At 38.6% G+C, this 22,474-nt stretch overlaps 4 protein-coding genes across 4 annotated transcripts in view; 3 read left to right on the forward strand and 1 right to left on the reverse strand.

The window, feature by feature from the left end:
• Positions 1-22,474, reverse strand: part of LOC143568847 (110 kDa U5 small nuclear ribonucleoprotein component CLO-like) — a 277,562-nt gene that overhangs the window by 200,590 nt on the left and 54,498 nt on the right. The gene's annotated exons all lie outside the window — the stretch shown is intronic.
• On the forward strand, positions 3,379-4,113 carry LOC143566412 (putative UPF0481 protein At3g02645). The gene has a single exon (XM_077053134.1). The coding sequence runs from the start codon at positions 3,379-3,381 to the stop codon at positions 4,111-4,113; it is 735 nt and encodes a 244-aa protein (XP_076909249.1).
• On the forward strand, positions 4,193-4,933 carry LOC143566418 (putative UPF0481 protein At3g02645). Its single transcript, XM_077053137.1, has one exon. It carries the CDS (start codon positions 4,193-4,195, stop codon positions 4,931-4,933), a length of 741 nt encoding a protein of 246 aa, XP_076909252.1.
• Positions 6,836-8,504, forward strand: LOC143566429 (putative UPF0481 protein At3g02645). Its single transcript, XM_077053140.1, has one exon. It carries the CDS (start codon positions 6,936-6,938, stop codon positions 8,502-8,504), a length of 1,569 nt encoding a protein of 522 aa, XP_076909255.1. The 5' UTR covers positions 6,836-6,935.

A 22,474-nucleotide genomic window follows, 5' to 3' on the forward strand; every position in this document is an offset into this window, starting at 1 on the left:
TATAATTTCAATTATGGTACCCCAACTTTACTCAAATTTTGTAATTTAAGAACTACTTACAACTTTGACCCTTCATGTTTACCCACTTTTAACTCAACTTTATACTTTTTTTATTTTAATCAAATATGTTTTACAAAAGATGATTTAAATAAATCCGAGCATACCTATTTAAACAGGCTTATTTTTGTCTACGTTCTAATATATTTTTTTTTCAAATCAGATGATCGGTTTGAAATGTACAAGTTATTAATGCATAAATATATGCATGAATGTACAAGCTTTTTAAACATAAATGGTTACAATTTCATCTCATTAGTTACATATCTAACCCTTTATCTATTTGATAACAAATATAAATAAACTTGTTACAATTAAAAAAAGTTCACTTATTAAATATTATACTATTTAATGTACAACTTTGACGTGTATATCCAAATTACTCAACTTTATTTTTTTTATATTCATTTTATATGTTTTACAAATATATAATTAATAATACTCAAGTTATATAAATATCAAAATAATCAAGACAATCTCGACTTTAAGATTTCAGCTTTAGTTTAGAGCTGAGCTGAGTCGGCTTGATGTAAAGTTCGAGTCAAGCTAGCCTTGGCTCGCCAACAATCTTAACTTAAAATGTTATTCCCGCTACATCGTGTGGGCACTCGACTAGTTTATTTGTAAATGCCATTTATCTGGTAAGGCGCGTCCTCTAAATAAACAATGGAAATGGGGAGGTCCGTTCAGGCCTATTATTGTACCAATCATCAAACACATCTTTAATAGCAAAATGAATTATTGTGATCTAATATGACTTTGTGAAACCTAAACTAGTTCGTTAACACATGACAATACGCATTAGTGTATTGACCATCATAGTGTGATGTTAACACCATAACGACTTGTTATAGGTTGATTTGACTTTATGGAACCTAAATAAACTCGTGAACACATGTCAAGGACATTGAATACTATTAGCGTGTAAATCATCATACACACTCCTTTTTAAAACCAAAATAACTTGTTATGACATATTGTGATTTTGTGTAACATATACCACATGACAAAGTTCACTAAGGCAAATTATCATTTTACACAGGCCTTTGAAAACAAAATGATTTGCCATGACATAATAAGACTTTATGTAACATAAACCAACTCACTTACAATTGACAAGACCTGTTAGTTTACTAATCATAATACACATACATCAAAATGACTTGGTCTGGGCCTAACATGACTTTGTATAACTGAAATCAACTCAGTAACACACTAACACACGACAAGGTTCATTAATACCTACTAGTGTAAGACTTGGAACAATAACCTAGAGGTCGTGGGTTCGAAACCGATCCTAAGCGTCAATCGCTTTGCCGCTGAGTGAGGCTGATTTACCTCTGGCGTGATGGGCCTGGGACGGTCTGGTGTGGGCCGGTTTGCGTGTCCGGAACAACACGTTTTGAAACAATAATACCAACTAGTGTAATAAGCATCATGCACATTTATTTAATATCAAAATGAGATACTACTATACGTGTTGTTGAACAAAACATGACTTGTCATGCATTAATTAGTCTTAACAAGATATATTACAGATGGATCATCATGCATGTCGGCTGTCGCAACCTAGCTTCACTAACAATCGATTCACAAGCCTTAGAAAATAAAACTATCCAATATCTTAACCATTAATAATTAGTATCTTCGGTGAATGAATACGAATATGAATGAATTTAGTTTACACGTATTAGTGTATATATAATGATTCACATAAGACCATCGCATAAATCCGTTTATGATTTCGTGTTAGCTAGTTTCCTTCATGTTATTGACAATGTCCACAGATTTTTTCAAAGTTTTTAGGCTTTCATTTGTGTGCTATTCTTTTCTAGTTTTCTTATCCAAACTATTAATAGACACATTAGTTTCAATATTATTATTGCACATGGGTTTAGTTAATAATATAATTCGGAAATCAAATGTGAAGAAGCGAATTATGTGACTCTCTTTCTTCTTATTTATTATAATAGTACGTGTACTCTACGCCTACATAATACATGCATGCTTACCATTTATGTACAATTTAAATACATCACGTAAGTATATGTGACTAATTCTACAAATGAAGCATATGCAAATCTCCATTTCAAGCCCTTATTTGGTATATTACGAAATATTAGTTTATATCCTATAATAACTAAAACTAAATTCAAGTATATTTTTTTATTAACAATGTTTGAAACTAACCTCAATACCTGAAAGAGTCTTTCTAACACGGGATCTTAGTTTCTTAAGCTAAATACGGGACGTGACTTTCATACTTCTTATTTTGGTTTGTAAACATCATTTGCAATCCTATTTTATTTTATCTGATGGTGTATATAAGTAAGATTTACTATGCATATTTGTGATTAACATATTAAGTTTTAATGGCGTTTTTAATTATGTTGGATAAGCATGTTTATTATCTTGCTTAACTAATAAATAATAATCATAGTACTTTGACCCAGTAATTAACTATAACTTTTACTTTTCAATGAACTTACGAGTGTTCTATGTTTTCCCTTTAAGGAGACAAATATTCAGAAATTCCCTTTAAAGAGACAATATTCAGAAATAAGCAGAAAAAAAAATAAAAAAAAAATAGAATATTATATACTTGGTATATTAAAGATAAAAAAGATTGAGGAAAATAAAAAGAAAAGAAACCTGTTAATAATGGGGACATTAATGGTGCTTGGATAATGCATTTTTATATGTATCATCATTTGGTTGTTTTACAAGACATCTACTACCAAAGTATGTATAGATTGAAAAGATGTTGAAAGATTAATGGCCTCCAACCATGCATGCATTTACTCATTTAACAACCATGCCCTTTAGTGCAGAATGACTCTAAAACGATTCATGAAAAGCATGATACGGTGCCCTACTAGAACATTGGGATTGGTCGCAAACGCTAGCCATTATCATGGTTACCGAAAATGCAGGGGAGAAAGCACACGTCGTAGTTGCCTTTTTCCGGTTGCTGCTATATTTTTGCAACCGGACTTTGCAACCAAAAAATGGTCACAATTGTTGTGACCGCTTTTCTTGAGATCCGAACCTTGGGTGGCTTACATAGACGTTTTTGCATGTTACTTTGGTTGCAAGAAAAGAATACATTAAATGTATGCATGTATTTTTAAAAGTTAGGAAAGGTACGTATGAATATGTCAAAGACGTAACAAGAATGATAATGATAAATTTATATCTTAAACACACATATGTTGATTTGACTTTACAACATAGAAAAACTATAAAAGAGGCATAATCTTGCAAATATGGGTTAATCAAATTCCCATTAACATCTTTCTCTTCGGCCTCCTAAGAGCAAACATGACCACAACCACATTAATATTCTCTTCAACCTCCAAAGAACAAAGATGGGTTGATCAAATTAGCAAGAAATTCATCCGGGAAATTTCGATTGATATTTCTACTGAAAACCCTATTTGTGTTTTCAATATTCCAAAATCGATTACCGTCTTTAAACCCGACGCTTATCTCCCTCATATGATTGCTTTAGGTCCATATCATCACATGGTTCCACATTTATATCACATGGAACGGTATAAGATTTCGTGTGCCAAGTCTTTTTTCGACGGTCAAGGACAAATCAAGTTTCGTGAAATATTAATCAAGAAACTTAAGGAACTCGACCATGTTGTCCGAGGTTGCTACCATAGCTATTTGGACTTGGACGACAATACGTTATCTTGGATCGTAGCGATAGATGGATTATTCTTGATTAATCTTTTGCAAGACTATTTTAATTTGGTTGATCTTGGAAATAGAAAGGTGGCAGGAGACACCACCCTTTCTAGGGACTTAATGTTGCTAGAGAATCAAATCCCCTTTGTTGTATTGAGAGAAATTTATACGATAATGAAAACGAGTTTATCCGAAACAGATGTTGATGAATCGGAGCTGGTTTTGATGATGGAGCGGTTTTGTCGAGCAAACTCTCCACTCCAAATGTCATCAATGGCTTCATGCTCTTACAATGAAACAAGCCACTTGCATTTGTTGGATCTCAATGTACCATTTGATAGTCAACAACGGTTGTCCTGAAACCGAAAGATCTTTTCAAGAAGGAGAGAGTTCCGAAAGCCGAAATAGTTCACAGGATTTGGAGGACATTGAAGAGGATATGAACTCAGCTTGTGATAATATTGGTGAGATAACAAAACTAGCCATGAAGTTTGGGATTGGTAGAAAAATATTGAAGCCAGTCCAGGTTATACAAGACATACCATGGGATAAAATATTGACCATTTCAGGCCTAAAAGCTGTTAAGGATCCTGATAACAATGAAGGTCCAGTGGTGGAGGAGATTAAAATACCATCTGTATACTCACTACACTACTATGCTGGTGTAACATTCAAGTCAACAAGTGAGGGTATAAGAGGCATCAAGTTTGTGGAAGAAGAAGCTACTTTATATCTGCCTATAATAATCCTAGATCTTAATTCAGAAGTAATAATAAGGAACTTGGTTGCTTATGAAACCGCTATGAACTATTCAAATTCCAGTCTCTCATTTTCACAATTCATCGATCTATTAAGTGGAATTATCGATAGTGCTGAGGATGCAAGATTGTTAAAGGAAAAAGGGATTGTTAAAGGCGAACTAACGAACGATAGGATAGCCAAGCTATTCAATGGGATAAACAAAACGACCAGGAATGCCGATAACAAGACCGCTGCGAAGATTAATAAGTACTACAAGAAGAGGTTGGCTGTCAGGATGTTTAAGTTCATGAAGAAAAGATGGTTTTCGTTATGGAAGGTGGTTACTCATTTGTTGAGTGTTGTGTTGATGTTGTTGTTGTTATTGTACTCGTTTTGCGAGTTTTATGGCTGTCCTAGGCTCTTTCGCAGCAGCAACTAGACAAGAATAAGTATATATTTGTTTCATAACATGTTTTAATTATTTGATTCTTTCATTTGTTACACTTGTTTAAGAATGTATATAGCAGGTTTGTACATTGTATAGTCTTGTGATTTCTTTTCCTCAAATGAAATAATATGGAATAGTTAAGCACCTTTTTTACCCGCCAATCAAGCTAGTGGACTAAATTCAAGTTTGAAAATAATTCTTTACTTTTTTTACATTTTTTATATAACGAAAGTACTATAAAGGACATTAGCAAATAGCAAGAGACTAGTATCTTTCAAAATAAAAGCAAGAGACTAGTTGCTAGAATGGAAACATAAACCAGGAATTTAAATAGTACAAGAAGTGTTAGGGTTACACATCCGGCGAATCAGTTGAAAAGTAACTTTACTATATATATAATTGAGATCCATCGATCAAAGAGTACTATTCGGCCTAATGATATCTTGGTTTATTTTGAAGGGCCTCCTTTCTTGGAGGCCGAGGATTCGAGCCCGATGGTAGACATTAGTGTAGCATTATTGATTTAAAGGGTGTTTGGGATTCCTTACTTTCATCAACTTATAACTTATAAACTTTTTAAAAATTTAATAAGGCGTATAAGGTGTTTAGCAAAGCATAAGACCTTATAGATTTTAACTTATGAAGAAGACAAAATATAGAGGTTTTAAAAAGTTAGGAATAAGTAACTTATTAATATAATTGGGTTTGATTTACCTAATACATCTCTCTAATTATGTGAGGGAAGTTTGCAAATTATAAGGTGAGGTTGTGAGTGATTGTGAGTGTAAATTATAGGTTGGAGAGAGAAATGTAGTGATTTTTTGTAAATATGGGGAAACATTTGGGAAACATTGTTTCCTCTATTTATTTTTTAATATTTGTTGGATTGGTTGTGAGTAGATAAGAGAGAAAACTGTAATTATAAATGTATAAAAAATATTATTTAATTGAATAAGAGAGAGAAATGTAGTGTTTTTTAGTATAATTATAGAGATGGAGATGATGAACGGGTTGAGAATGCTCTATCCCTCAAACTCCGTTACTCCCTTTTAGAAAAAGAGTGTCTTTTTAGTCATTTTGTTTTTTCTCAACACATAAGCTAATCCAAATATTTTTTTAAAATCTTATTTTAATAAATTCATAAGTTAATAAGTACTTTTTACAAAAAGTCCTTTTTCCCTTAAATAAGCAAACCCAAACACACCCTTAATAAGTAATGGAATGCAGAACCACTAACAGACGAGAGTATAACACGTTTAAAAAAATGTTTTATTTTGTTTGATAAACCACTTTGGTCATGAAAGGAGTCGTTGTTTATTTAAAAGTTTAATAAAAAGGGTAGTCTAAGAAGGGTCTGATATCATACATGGCTAGCCCTGTATGATCACACGTTTAAAAATACATTTAAACGAAGACACTTATCGTCTAAAATGATGTATATACTCATCGTGTTAAGATACTTAACTTTGTTACATCCATAAGTTTTTTCGACTTAGTTTGTGTTTGTTAGGATTTAAAAAAAATCTTGGCTAGAACCAATGCAAGTATAGACTATAGAATGTCAATTGCTTAATTTAGCCCCGTGATTTAATATTGGACTTGTAGTTTTGTACTAGCTAGGGACCAATTCGTCTTGTTATCCATGTCAAGACACAAAGAGATATACGATAGATTACTCAAAAGACACCACCAGTTTTCATTGGACGGTATATGATCGCTAGTTATCCAATAATAATCTTGTTTCTTGTGGCCGGTAGTGATCTCTATCTTCTCTATTTTATCTTCTTGCAAAATGATTATAGTATATATATACATATATATTCTTCTGTCAAATTTCAGCACATTTTTCACACATGAACAAATATTCAACTAACTAATATTTACATGTTTAAGTGTTTAACCATGCACGTGAAGCATTTGAGCTTATACAATATAAAGTCATAGTGTTACATCTAGGATCATTTCATGAGAACCCGTTTTGGGAGTACATCGAATGGCTTCTTTAAACCCGTTTTTAAATCCGATGCCTGGTCAGAAACCATGGGTGGATCAAATAAGCATAACCTTAAAAACCCAAATTGCAATCACAATAGATACACCTCCAGTTTCCATATTTGAAGTTCCCAAAATCATAAAATCAGAAAATCCGGAAGCGTACGTACCTCAACGAGTAGGCCTCGGGCCAAATTACCATTTTCAGCACGAGCTTTATCACAAGGTCGAGCAGAAGAAGCTAAACGCGGTGAAAAGGGTAGTGAAGCCTCATCAAGTTCTTGACTATGAACAAGATATAGTAGAAAAGGTTAAAAAGATTATCCCGTTGGTTCGTGTTTGCTACGAGTTGTTCCATGACGCGGATGACAATATGATGGCATGGTTGTTGACTATTGATGGAATGTTCTTGATTGATAAACTGAATGGTTATTCAGATCATGGTTATGCGACCGGCGTGAATGAAGTGGCGAATGATTTGGTTATGTTAGAGAACCAGGTTCCACTTGTGGTGTTGAAGGAGATCCAGAATGCCTTATTGGGACAAAAAGCTAATGAGCAAGAACATTCATTGGAATCCAAGTTTAGGTATTTTTGTAAGTCGCATTCGTTGTTTGTGCTTTCGCAAGAGAATATCGATTTTAATCGAGTTAACCACTTGCTTGATTATATGTATAAGTCCATCGTGAACAACGAAAAATTGATACCTAGAGAGGTCGATTTCACAATTGATTCGGAGTCTGAAACCGAGGCTAAACAAGAACTATTTGAAGCTATTATGCAATTTGCTGGAGTGATGCCCGGGGCTCAACCTATTCGGCAAGTCATTGAATTTATAATGCAAAGGTTTCCTGAAATCACGGAGGGACCAGCAGCCGACGAGATTGAGGTGCCTTCGGTTTCAGAACTACGCAAAGTTGCTCGTGTGGAGTTTCGTTTGTCGCCTAAAAATGAAGGCATACGAAACATAAACTTTGTCCAAGGGAAAGTGCGGTATTGTTATCTTCCTCTAATGACAATTAATCGCGATTCAGAGGTTGTTTTGAGAAACTTGATGGCTTATGAGAAGCTAATGGCAAAGAACAACTTTATGGATGGATATGGTCTTGAGCTCACCGAATATGTGGATTTCATGTGTGGGATAATCGACAAGGAGAGAGACGTTGAGTTGCTACGCGAGCAGAAGATCATCGAAGGTGATTTGAGCGACGAGGAGATTGTTAAATTGTTTAATGGGATAGGGAAATCGCGTCTTAAAATGGATGGCGAGTCTGAGTTGAGCAAGACAGTGGCTCAACTAAACATGGTTTATGAAAGCACACCGAGGATTTGGGTTCTAAGGAGGATTGAGAGGCGATTTATGTCTTCGATCAAGGTTATCACAGTGCTCATTAGCGTTGCGAGCACATTGCTCTTCTTTCGGGAAGTGTTTTTGACGGTTTATGGTACGGATTCATACCACATGAGGATGGCTCGTTTTCTTCAGATCAGATTGAGTCGGATCAGATTGGGTGGTTTACTTCGTTCCTACTTTGGTCCAAGTGAACCACCACCAAGTGAAATTATCTAAGCAATAGCTATATTTAATCATTTTGTTTAGTTATTTATGTTTGTGTTATTAGTTATTGATATTAGGGTTGTAAGTGAACCGGACATCCGGTTGTCGTTCAGTGGGAAGTACATTTATGTTCGTTCGTTAACGAACCGGACACAGGCAAAAAAAATTAATTCAGAAAGTTTAATAGACGAACACGGACAAAGGCCGCGTTCGTTCAGCAGTGTTTGTGAACGTCCCTCCGATTACGTCCGGTAGCGTCTGTTCGGTAACGTCCGTTTAATAGTGTTGTGTATGTTGAAATATTCTTGAATATTAAAGAATTTGAAGCTTGTTTCTCGTGAAACACTGGAAGTTTGTGGGTTTTGAACTCCACGACATTATTTTGATATGATTATGTTTTGGTTACTACGTTAAGTGTTAAGTATTTTTGAATAGCATGTCGTGCAATGTTCATTAGTGTCTACCTTAACTATATTTTGATATGTTTATGATTGTATGTCAATTAACGTCCGTTAGTGTTCCGTTTTCCATTAGTGTCCGTTAGCGTCCTTTTGCAATACCAACGAACAGACACAGACAAACTCAATTTCTTAATAAGAGGATATGTACATGAATTTTCGTTCGATAGAGTGATTGTGAGGCGTCCGTTTGCCCGACAAAAACTTAACATACGAACACGAACAAGGGCTCATCCGGTTTAGTTCGGTCGGCATTATGTAGCTAATTGAAATATTATCTAATGTCTTTATTTTCAAGATTTTTGAAGATCAGTTTATTCTTTGAATGACTTAAATGTAGCCTTATGGAATACGGCAACAATACAAAGGTACTTTAACCACACAATGCAGCAGATTTTTTCATTCTCGTTCAATCGATAGCATAGAACGTGTATCACGTGATTTCGTCTTATTAGACAAGAATTCTTCTAGTGCACGTACGTACAATCCAAAATATCAAGTACACGTAACATGATTTTCAAGACCGGGGCCTAATTTAACAAATTTATAACTATAGAAAATATATTTTCTCTACAACTACTTGATAAATATATACCATCAACAATTCAACATCAGTACATGACTATCTCACATGAAGTTCACATATATGCATTAGTTAATCAAATATTATGTATATTCGAAAACATTGATTCGACTGGTTGGATTATCAGATTGGTTTGAAGAACTAGATGACGATAATTTGATTAAAACCTTTAAAATATATTGAAAATTTTCAAGACAAAATACAGTATAAATTTGATTTTTATATTAAGAGAGTAACAACTTTATAATAATATATGGTAAACTTAATTATATTACTTTTTCTGATGATTTGGATTATGCTCTTACCGAATGCGGGTCCTGCAGCTAGATAGAGCCGCTTTCTGCCTATCAAGGGCGACATTCTTTCATGGAGAGTTTCTAATCTAGATCGTCTTTCAACTAGAGCAAGTATGGTTGTACGCGGGGTTGACATCCCATCAATGTGGGATCGCGGCTAGAATGTGGAATTTAATTACGACATGGTTAGATATTTCTCCAATCTTGGCTTGGATTGATTTCTTGTTGGTGCCGAACAAGAAAAGAAGCAATGCTCATGGCATTATTCCGGCGGCTTCATAATGACATGGTATTCTGATCGGTGCATTTCTGGTACTGATATTTATTTGTTAATTAAAAATGCACCGATATTGTTATTAAATATATAACTTTGAGTTGTTTTTATATTGCTTAAGTCATAAATAAACGAGCTTAAAACAATATAATAATAATAGTAATAGTAATAACAATCGGAAAATGATGGTTACTATTGTTATTTGTGAGAAATTTATAAGATTACAATTTCAAGTGAACTTCTGAAGCTGAAGTTGTACATCATGCTTCATGAGTTGTTTATGCTTTAGTTTGTACATTCAGAATCTTATGTTGTACCACAATTTTGTTGGTTACGCGTCACTGCAAAAAAGATTGGTATCTAAGACTGAATAAATAGTCTCCAACACTCCTTAATCAGTACCTAATAGATATCGAAGACTGATTTCCCAGTCTTCGGCTAGTGACGGATACCTAGTCCTAGATAGTGGTTTTAGTTACTAAAAATCAGTCCCTGTTGTATGACACCAACATGGACTAGGAATCAGTCTCAGATAGATTAAAGTTCAGTCCTTAATTTTTCGCCATGTACCACACTATTTTAGTCTCCAATACAGTTTTTCAGTGACTGCAAATCAGTTTCAAATATTATGATGTGTTAGTCCTTAATGTGTAACTTCAGGGACTGAATATCTGTCCTATAAACATGTCTACATAGTCCTTAATATGTTTCCTTAGGTTTGTACTCAGATATCAAATCAGTCTCCAATAAGATGTTTTAATGACTGAAAATTAGTCCCGACACAATTCGGTTTTAGTCGTTAATATGCTTCTTTTAAAGACTAAAAAATAATCTCAAATAACATATTATTTTAGTCTCTAATATATTCTATAGAGATTGAATATCAATCTCTTATGTAATGAAATTCAGTCCTTTATATGTTTATTTAAAGTCTAAAAGTCTATCCTGGAAAATCAATCCTTAACTCACTAAAATTTTAGATTCGCAATATATTCAAACTTTTAAAACATAAATTTTTTTTATTGAGAATCAACAAAGGATAAATGAATATGCAATGTAATAATACAAAAGTAAATTACATTATTAAGCCCTATTTGATGAAAGCTATACATCTATGAAAGCCAAAAATAAGTGGAGAGGCTTGCTTGGACTTGAGGAAAGTCGAATATTGTACATTTCATTAAGTAATCAGTTGGAGCCCTCATTAAAAACAATCTATCTGTGGTCTAATGACCTCCATTGGTAGAGTTTTGGTGCTAAGTGCTAACTTAGAAGCTTTGATCTTTTTGGAGTTGCAATCCAATTCAGCTCGGACCAAGTGTTTCTTATAACCTTTTGTTTCATATCACCTGTAAGCATAGTGAACCCTTTTATCCCGCACCAAATCAACACAACATATTCTGCAACAAAAATGTATTTCATATAAAAGCAAAACATAAGGCAAAATTCACATTATGTTTAAATTATATGTACAACCATATTCAAGTGCTTGTTTCCTTGTGTCCACAACAACTTGTTTAACCCGTGCAGAAACAAAATGCAAATATCAGAGACCTTTTGAGCAATGGTTACTTTGAATCCAAAATAAGGGGGGGGGGGGGGGGGGGGGGCAGTTCGGCAGTTGCATTTTATCTACGTCAACACCCATGTATATCAAATCATCTATCAAGCATTAACACTTCAATAAAAACTACCGCCTATTAAGAAGCAGGCTACAAAATAATAAAATTAGCATCATTCAAACCAACAAAATAATTAAACAGTAACACATAAAATCAACACAACAAAGAAAAAAAAGGGTCAAAGCTGAAGTAGGTTACAATCATGCAAAGTATCACACTTAACTAATTAAAAAATCATCAAGAATTCTACAAACTTTAAGCTCTAAGTATTAACTATTTGAAGGAATATAGACTTTATTTACCAAATTTAACTCATACGGGCTCTTCATGTCCATATCATCTATGAAAACAAAAAAACTTTTATGCATAACAAAATACTTTCTAATAATTTTAAATAAGTACAAAAGTCATTAACAATTTACCAGCAAAAGAATAAATGGTACAAAATCATAATTGATGTCGCTTACAAACACCACTCTCAATAATGAAAAGTATATAAAGAATATTAGATATAAGTCGTTTGGAAAAGATTTAAATGGCATAAACTCATAAAGAAAACAATAGGACTCCAAATACGAAATAAAAACAATTTAAAACTTAGGGTTAGCAAATACCATATTTGTTGGTGATGATAGAAGACAACGTAATCTAATAGAAATCTTGAGGTTAACTTTGATATTGCTTAAATCGGCCTCTGTTTTCACCGTCTTTGAGCTCTTTGTATGGTTTGTCTTTGCTTTCTCCAGAATATTATATGCTTCAATTTTGGGGAGGGAGTTGATCTAGGGTTGAGAGAAGGAGCGGCATATTATTGGCTCTATCACAACTCATCTATATCTGTTATTAATTAAACTATACACATTTTTTATTATTTTTACGTATTTTGAAGAAAAAAAACGTTTACCGAGCCTAAGCTCGGCTCAAGCTCAAGTAGTGCCTTGAACGAGTTAAATCTTGTTTCTCAAGCTCAGTTGTGCAATGCAAAATTAATTCATAGAAGTCCAAATGAGGGAAAAAAAACTTAAAAATACACAAGGCTGAAGTTCGGGCTCGAAAACTAAACGAGCTTTATTTGAGGCACGAGTAGCTCGAGCTCAGGTCATTTGGTGTTTTTTATCGAACTGAGTTCGAGTAGCTCACGAGCAGCTCGACCCGTTTGTACCCCTTTGTAAATATACTATTTTAAAGTTGATTTAATTCATGTATTTTTTTTTACTTTGGAAAATGTTTATATTGTAACTTATAAATAGAATTGAAATTTAAAAGACAGGGATCATTATCTTTCTTTGTCTTATTTTATTAAGCAACGTAAATGAAATGAATTATTACTTTATGTTGCGTGGTAACAAAAAAAACGTCAACCGCATAAATGAGATACAAATAAAAAAAATTCCTATCTCAAAGTAAATAAAATTTACAAAAATTAAAAAATGGAAATAGTGATGGTGGCGGCACTGAAGGTGGCAATGGCAGCGACGACGACGGTGGTAGTTGTGGTGGTGGCGGAGACGGTAGTGGTGGCAGCGGCAGGGGTGATGTGGTTGTGTCGAGATCGTATGGTGTTATAAGAGGAATTCAATTGAAAAGGGGGGGATGATTTTGATAGAATGAGTATTCTTGTTTAATTGTTAATTTCATTTCAATGACAACCAAACACTAATTTTTTTCATTATCTCATAATGATTCATTTTCATATCCTCCAGTCATTTTTCCTTTTTTCGTATGAAATGCTACATAAGTGTTTAGACCACATGTAATGGTGCGTTATGGCCGCGTTATGGCTCCAAAACGCGGGGGGAACACCCCCCCCCCCCCCCCCGCGTTATGTTGAAGTTTAATTTGTAAGCGTTGTATATACAACGCTGAGAATGGCACGCGAACAAAAAATGTTACCGTTGGGGTTAATGGAGTCGTTGGATTTTTTTTTTAAAAAAAATTAATTATATTTATACTATATAAACAAACCAAACTCATATTTTTTAACACATTCCTTCCAATCTACCAATTTACACAAATATTTATATCTTTTAAACTAATATTTCTACTATCATGTTTCCAAACAACAACCAAAATATTCTCGGTTTCGGTCAATATGCCCGTCAAGCCAACCAAAATCCACAACCGAACCAATCTACCGCGCCGACGCCAACCGTACCCGTCCCGCAAATGGCCGCGTACTTTGCACTTCTACAAAACTCTATGCCAAATGCGGTGCCCGGTTTCCAAAACCCATCGACAAACATTTTTGCGGGTTCGGGTTCCCAACCCGCCCCGGAGACCCAACCCGAGGTCGAGTTCGTGCCGGAGACACAACCCGAGGGCGGTTCGAGCCAACGCGGACGTTCGAAAAAACACGCAAAGAAGCCCGCCGGCGAACCTCGGGTTAAAAAGACGGTGATATCGTGGAGTATCGACGAGTGCGTACTATGTGCTCGTGCTTGGTGCCAAATATCGGAAGATGCCAAATGCGGTAGGTTTTTAAAATGCATATATATTTTTTTAAATTTCTTATAACAAACATTAAACTTGTAATGTTTTTATTTTTTTAGCGAACTATCAAAAAACGGGGGTATTTTGGCACAAAATTATAGAGAGGTTTCACAACCTTGGCGGGGACTCGCGTCGAGAAAAAGATTCGTTACTGTCGAAATGGGGCGACATAAACACCAAATGCATGGCTTTCCATACGGTTTTCTCTCGGATGAATCGAACTAGGAGTAGCGGTGTCTCGGACGCGGAAGTCATGGATAACGCGTTGGTTGAGTTTCAACATAAGGTCGGCGGGACCTTCAACTACTTTGGCATTTGGAAAGACCTCTTGAGGTTTCACCCAAAATGGGGCTTGGTGATGGATGCCGAAGGCGAAGGTGGTCCGCGTAAAAAAAAGTCTAAAACATCATCTTCGGTTGATCCAGACACGCCCCGTTCCGACGCTCGAAACTTCAACTTAAGCGATAATGACCCCGTGAATACTACCGACATGCCTCGGCCGGGGGGTAGAAGAACCAAATGCAAAGGAAAGGGGAAAGGGGCCGGTTCGTCGTCGGCAACGGGTTCGAATCCCGAATTGGAAAGCCAATTCCAATTAATGAACTCTCGACTCCAAGATTTACACCAACTTGGAACCCAACGACTTCAAGTAAATTTGGACGCCGTCAACCTACTTCGAAGGAATGAGATGGACAAAGACATCGAGATTTTATCAAACGAGCTATCCGAAGACGACCCGATAGTCCAATCTTTAAAAGCCGCTCGACGAGCGAAAATTTTAGAAAAATATAAATGAGTTTTAGTTTATTAGTATCATTTATGTTTTTTTATTTTAATTTGATGTATTTTTTTTAATTTAGTTTAATGTAATTTTTATTTGGAAGTTTAATGTAATTTTTAATTTTATGTTAATTTATTTAAATGAATTATTATTTAAAAAAAACAAATAAAATTATAATGACTGGGCGCCACGTGACGCATAACCCCTGGATGTGGAGAGTTATGACTACAGCCTGTTTTTGTACAAAACCATAACTCTGACTGAGCGCCACGTGGCGCATAACCCCTAGATATGAAGCTTTACGACTACACATGGCCTTAGCTACCATGAATCATGTACCAACGTCGTAAGTGTCTAATCCATCGACACCAAATTACAACTTTTACATATTAAAGAAACCATGCGCTACAGTGAATAACCAACATGAATTCTATCAATACTGACACTATATCGTAAACACATATATATATTATTTAAATTACATATTTAAAATAATCAAAAATAAAAGGATGATTAGCTATTAAGTTTCATTTAAATTTTCATCAAACCATCACATATTTTATTAGCATAAAAAATTTGAAAGTGTAAAGTTACAATAAACGAATATCTATAATATATATAAACGAAACCTTTAAAAATTTTATGGTTGCTCCCCGCATTCTCTCAAACCACCAGATTGCATAATTTATAAAAGAAGATTTCTTATGCATTTGGCCCAATTTCACGGGGCTGGGTCTCACCAAACCCATATATTTTTTAAACGAGTTATAACATCTCATTAAATTAGAAATTAATTTCTCCAAATATTTGATATGAAAATGCTATAAAATAGGGATATACTAAAAATTAATATCCAATTTCTTTATAAAAAATATATATATATTATTTATAATTAAAAAACAATTTTATTGTGAAAATAATAAGCAGGTCATGGGTCTCATCAAACCCAAATAACTTTTACACCGGGTTATAACATCTCATTTATTTATGAAACTCTTTCATCATCAAATACTAAGTATATTATTAAGTTTTGTATAATAAATAAAATTAAATCTAAAAAATATATAAATATTATAAACGAATAATGTAAAACACCCCCCGTAATACGAGAGATAAAAACTAGTTATATTATATAAAGAACAAACTAATAAACTAATAATATCAACAACTAACCTAAAATTAATATGCAAAAGGAATTCGAACTTGTGCAACGCAATCTTCTACGAACTTAACAATTACAAGAACCACCACCCGACCCACTTAATATATTATTCAAATTTCCAAATAAATTCACTAAAAGAACAAACTCCGAACTACCTAAAACTTTGTGACACCAATTCATGACTTGTTTAATCTCTCTCTCTCTCTCTCTCTCTCTCTCTCTATATATATATATATATAATGACAATATTCTAACGGTTCCCTAACCTCCTGAAGAAACACTAACCGGACCCCGGGCAGATTACTGGTAACCTGGGGGTTAGATAGATGTTTCCCACGAGGGGTTAGACCCTTGGAAGATGGTTCTTCTGATAACCTGCAAAACAGACACCGTGAGCTCGTCACTGAGAAGAGGGGGGTTCCTCCTTGTGACCACCCTCCGGCGTGAGAATCAGACTAGATTGCTCTTTAAATATAAAAGTATATTAAGAGATTGCTAGAGCAGATATCAGGTATAATATGATGATAATGTGGTAAGATATGATAAGATGAGATGGTCATACCATTTGTGGTATTTATAGCCGAAGGTAGGTTTCCAAAGAGGTATGGCCGGCTGCAACAGTGTTCCTGTTCCACCAACAGTAGCCTACGCACGTGCCCTGCTGGTAGTTGGTGGGTAGGTAGCGGCTGATAGCGACCAGGCCTGCTGTATACTATTCCTGTTCCACCAACTGACGGCTACGCACGTGGTATGGCAGTAGTTGGTGAGTAGGCAGCGGCTAATAGTGACATACAGTGCAGGAGCATGCTGCTCGCCATACTGTTGTCAATAAGCTGTCGTATCTTTAGTCAGATCTTTTTCCCATACCTCGTCAGGTACAGTACAGAAGATCTTCCTGTATCGTACGGACTGGCTTATTTGGGCGGGAGTATTCCCCCTCCCGCCCTTGTGCGGGATTGTTCCCGGCTTCGCTCATTCCTTCAGGTGACACTGAGTGATTGAGAGCTAAGTGCCTTGTGCGTGTAGCCTTGCTGCGCGGGTGGCCTTCCCTGATGGCTTGTATCCGAGGCTGCGGGAACAGGCGGAGTCCTTCACCATCGGGAGGCATTTCCTGCGGGACCAGCTTGCGTACTGCGCGTAAGGACGTCACGTCTCTGAGCATGGTTGGTCCTGCGGATCCAGTTGGTTTCTGCGCAGACGTCCCTCTTTTAGGTGAGTCTTGCGGGTCCAACTGGGCTTTGCTGGGACCTACCTCTTCAAGTCCCCCCAGTCCAATGTTCTTCTCATGAGTGTTTAATAAAGTGAGGTGAACTTTTGGACTTAAGCAGAGGGTTTTGAAAAGGGTTTTTCTAAGGTTTTCCATGGGGATTCTTCCCGCGGAAGTCCTTGTCACTTACAGAAATGCCCGAGTTTCCTGCTTGGTCTTTGGGTATGATGCGGGTAGGCTGTAATCTCCTCGCACGTCAGGAGCGTTGAGTCCCACTTGTGTGGATTCTCCTTGAGGTTTTGGTGGTTTTGAACATAGTGATCAATTATGTTAAGACCACCAATTCCATCCTGGAGCTTCGAACAACGTAGTTCTCGACGTTCCCGCTATGCGGGGATGTTATTTCCGTTTCCGCAAGCATTGCCCAGAAGATCCTTCTTGGTTTCAATTCCCAGCGGGGCGCTAGGTATGTGAAGGGTTTTGCCTTAACACTGTACCTGCGCTCGTCTTACGGTTATTTTACTTCCAAGGTATTCCTGGCGTCAATTCCCTGCGGGTGCTAGGTTTGTGAAGGGTTTTGCCTTTACACTGTATCCGCACCCGTCTTATAGTTACTTGGTTGCCGAGGTACTTGGCTTCAATTCCCAGCGGGTGCTAGGTATGTGAAGGGTTTTGCCTTTACACTGTACCCGCATCCGTCTTACGGTTACTTGTTCGCCAAGGTTTTCTTGGCTTTAATTCCCTGCGGGTGCTAGGTATGTGAAGGGTTTTGCCTTTACACTCTACCCGCATCCGTCTTACGGTTACTTGTTTGCCAAGGTAAGGGGGGTATTTTCCCGCCTACTTTATGATCTTTTTGAATTTTGAATTTTGAAATTCGAAAGGTTGGTGAGGATAAGAACAGTCCAAACATCTGAAACGTCGTGCGACGGTTTCTTCTGACTGTGTCAGGACGTGCAGGAAGTTATGGTGACGTGACAGTACATGGTCGTTTCAGACGCATTTTCAGGCGCGTGGGCGCGTGGCCGCGAAATTTCTGGCACGCGTACTTTTTACAGCTGTTGCCAGCTAGCTTTTTGCCACGCGTCATAGTTTCATTGCACCTTCGATTTCTCTCTCCTTCGCATTAAATTCACCGCATTAATTGCGATCACTATATAAAGGGGAAGAGGGTCATTTGTAATTCACATCTTCACTTCTCTTTCATCTCTAAGGCGATTTCTGGTGAATACTCTTATTCAGTTGAGCATTCCTCCGAAATCGTTTCTTCTTCCTTTGCAATATGTCTTCACATGATACTGAAGCTGTAGTCGATGATAAGAGTACTGCTGGCGAGTGCCAGTGTGCTCTGCCCGGCGATCAGTACCGGTATGTTGTTAGGAAGTTCATGCTCGATCCTCTCGAGCCTGAGTTTCCTGAACCCCATCAGACCGTGTACGATGCCCCCAGTGGCAAGATCGGGGTATATGTTTCATTCTTTGTCTATGGGAATCTTAGGTTCCCATTGACAAAGTTTGTTTACCGTGTCCTGGAGAGGCACGGTGTGCATTTGACCGAGTTGCACCCCATGGCGATCGCCAAGATTCGCCACTTCGAGTGGGTGTGCCGGATTTTGGGCATTGAGCCCTATGTGGACCGCCTGATGACCTTCTATACCTGGAGGTGCATCCAGGGGTGGTACACCCTGACAACCCGGATTAAGGGTTTGAAGATTTGCGCCACCGAGCGCAGTCTCCGATCGTGGAAGCGGGAATTCTTCTACATTTCTGCCCGCGCCGTCCCTATTGCCATGAAGTTTAAAAATGGCCAAGCCATTCCGAGCCACCACGCCACCAACTACCAGGAGGCGGAATGGTTTGCGAAGATATCCCGGGTCCAATCTCCGGTTTACCGGTTTGCGGAGTCCGGGATGGTGATGCTGGGGATGAGCCGGGTATGGAAGGAGGCGTCTCAGGTTCCCATCCTTCTCGAATACGGTTTGAACTCTACTCCTTATGGTATGTCTTAGTCTTTCTTGCTGATATGAGTTTGTCTTCTAACTGTTTATTTTCTTTCAGAGGGGAACAATTTGGAGTCGCTCCTGTACCCGCGGGAAGCTGACGGTCCCGTGCGGGTGGTTACTCGTGCTCTTGACGAGAACGAGTTGCCCATCCTGGAGCAAACAGCGGATCGGTTTGTGGAGGTCTACCCGCTGGGCCACGAGATCCTGAGCCACCGGCGGCCAGGTAAGGCGTTATTCTCTCCTCCACCCCTCAGTGCTGTACCCGCTGCTGGGATTCCTTACATGCTGTCTTCTTCTGAGGAATCCGCAGATGGTCCTCCGTTAGTGCGGAAGAGGAGGGCTGCCGTCGGGAAAGGGAAGGAGAAGGTGGCCTCCACAGCTGATCCGGTGCTTCTATCTGACACTGAGTCAGATAGTGAAGAGTTGGCGGGGAACCCTGGTGGTGAGAAGACCACTGTTCCGGAGGCTACGACTGTTACCTCCGGAGAACCGATGACGACGACGGTGACCGGCATCAAGAGACCGGCTCCATCGGGTTCGTCCCCGCCCGTCCGTACGTTCAAGCTCAAGAAAACCCGTAAGTACAACTCTTAGGCTTTTATCTTCGTAGTTTAATCTTCAAGTCTTTTAACACTTTTCCTCTTTACGCATGTGTGGATGTTGGCGCATTCCAGGGTGAGGGGCCGAGTACTACCTCTCCGCCAATGACGGTAGGCTTGGTCAGCCTACCTGAGGCGTCGACCCAGGCGCCTGCGCCTGCTTCCACTGGTTCAGTTGCTCATTCTGAGCCGACTGTTCCAGCCGAGATGACGTCACTGCCGGCTGTGAGTGCGATTTTTACAGCATCCTTCACAGAGCCGGCGGTTACTTTTGCCGCGGATTCTGCGGCAGCGACTGCGGCGGCTGCCACCATGCCCCCGCCACCGGCACCGACGGCCGGCCCATCAGGTACGCATGGGAGTACTCGCCAATCTTTGCCACCTTCCCATCTGCCTGACCTTTTGGATGGGTTTCCTTTGGGTTCAGGTGATGGGTTCGGCGGTTATCGGCCTGTTATAGACCCTACAGGTGCGTAGGGTTCCTTTGGCCCTTTTTCACTTTTATTTTTTATCATCTTTTCCTTACTGCTTTTTTGTTTTTGCAGTGTCGGATTCCAATGAAGTGTATGTTCCGCGATGGAACATACGCCGAGGAACAACCCTTCGTACCCCTGTGGAGTGCGTGGAATGGGCTCGCCACGCTGCTCCCCATGGTGCGTTGGGGGAAGCCATGGCTAGCTACCAGGAGGGTAGGCTAACCAATGAGCTTCGGGTTCTCCAGGCCCGGATGCAGCCGCGCGTCGAGCTGCTTTGTCGTGAAAACGACAAGCTAAAAGCAGCTCGCGCCAAGGAAGTATCTCAAGCGCGTGCTCTTCGGGAGGAGAACCAAAAGTTGGCCGCAGCTGCTGCGGAGAAGGAGAAGGCCTTCAAGGCCCTCGAGGTTGAGGTTCAAGCGCGACTCGAGGCCCGCTCCAAGGCTGCCCAAGCTGTTAACGAACAGCTTCGGCTGGCTAAGGAGACTGCGAGGAACGCAACCGAGAGGGCCACCAAGGCTGAAGCCGTTGCTGAGCCTTTACGCGTGGAGAACGAGGAGCTCAAGGCCAAATTGGAGGCTCTCCAACGTGCTCATGATGCCTTGGCGATGGAGGATGCCAAGAAACTTCAAGAGATCCTGGACCAGAGGGGCGTGCTTGATCACACCGAGCGGAAGCTTAAGGGCGTCGAAGAGGCTGCCGCAAAGGAAGTGCTACTTGCCAACCTTAACAAAAGCGAAGCCGAACGCGCCTGTACCCAAGCTCAAGCCGCCCACAAAGAAGCTCTGGTTGCCAAGGAATGGCTTCTTCGAGAAGCGTTGTCTCAGGTATGTCTATCTTCATGTCTTCACGCTTTCCTTTGTAAATAGGGTGCTGACACTTGTATATTTTCTTATGTAGGTTGTGCATCGGGTCTTCTCAGAGACATCCTACGACGATGCTATGAGCGCAGCCCTCAACGCTTCTCACGAGGATGGGGAACGGGTCGGCTTCCTGCTTGGTCTAGGGTTTGTTGAGAAAGGCGTCCCGCCATCCAACTTCCCTTTGTACAATGTAGATACCGAAGCCATATATGACCAAGCAGTAAATCAATACGCCGCCTTCCCGCATCCGGTGGTGGAGAAAGTGAATGAAATTGCTGCTGCTGATGATGGGCTACCTATCCTTAAGGCTTATCTTGAACAGCCACGCTCTACTGACGGCGCTGGTCCAAGTGAAAGTGGCCCTGAAGCCTGATCCTGAAGATCCCTTCCCATTGCTAGGATAGTCTTGTACAGATGTATTTATTTTCTTTTCGTAGGCGGGTAGTTACCCGGCCATTCTTGTAATAATTCGTTTGTGAAATATTAATCTTTTTGCGTATAAGATTGTTATTTCCTTCTTTGGGTTTCTTGCTTTATAAACTTATGACTTGCATACTTAGTTTAAATTAGCAATTTTCCAAGTGTAGAATAAGTTAACCTGTTGAACGTGGTTGATAATGGGTTAAAGTTTTGCTTCCTCTTTCGTGATTGTGCGGGTAGAACCGTCACTTGCACTTAGTAGGATGGCTAAACTTAAACCTTCATCTGACCTGCGTGTAGGTTTTCCTCATCTTTTGAGGGTAAGTTAACCTTTGAACGTGGTTGATAATAGGTGTGAAGTTTTGCTTCCTCTTTCGTGATTGTGCGGGTAATACCGTCACTTGCACTTAGTAGGATGGCTAAACTTAAACCTTCATCTGACCTGCGTGTAGGTTTTCCTCATCTTTTGAGGATTTTGTTTTGAACCGTTCGACGCGCGGTTGTCAATAGGTTAGTGTTCAGTTTCCTTTCATGATTCATGCGGATAGATCGGCACTTTCATTTAATGGGATAATTGAACTCATCCCCTTTAACTGACCTGCGTGAAGGTTTTGTCCTGTTATTGGGTTTGTGCGGGTAGGACCGCCTTCCCACGCAACGACTTCACGTAATGTGAATGCCGTTACCAGTGTTGCATAGTTTAACCGTTCGACGCGCGGTTGTTGATAGGTTATTGTTCAGTTTCCTCATTA

This window comes from Bidens hawaiensis, unplaced genomic scaffold (genome assembly GCF_021521415.1).
Source record: "Bidens hawaiensis isolate Kalapana, Puna unplaced genomic scaffold, B.hawaiensis_p1.1 tig00001236_1, whole genome shotgun sequence".
Classification (NCBI taxonomy): domain Eukaryota; kingdom Viridiplantae; phylum Streptophyta; class Magnoliopsida; order Asterales; family Asteraceae; genus Bidens; species Bidens hawaiensis.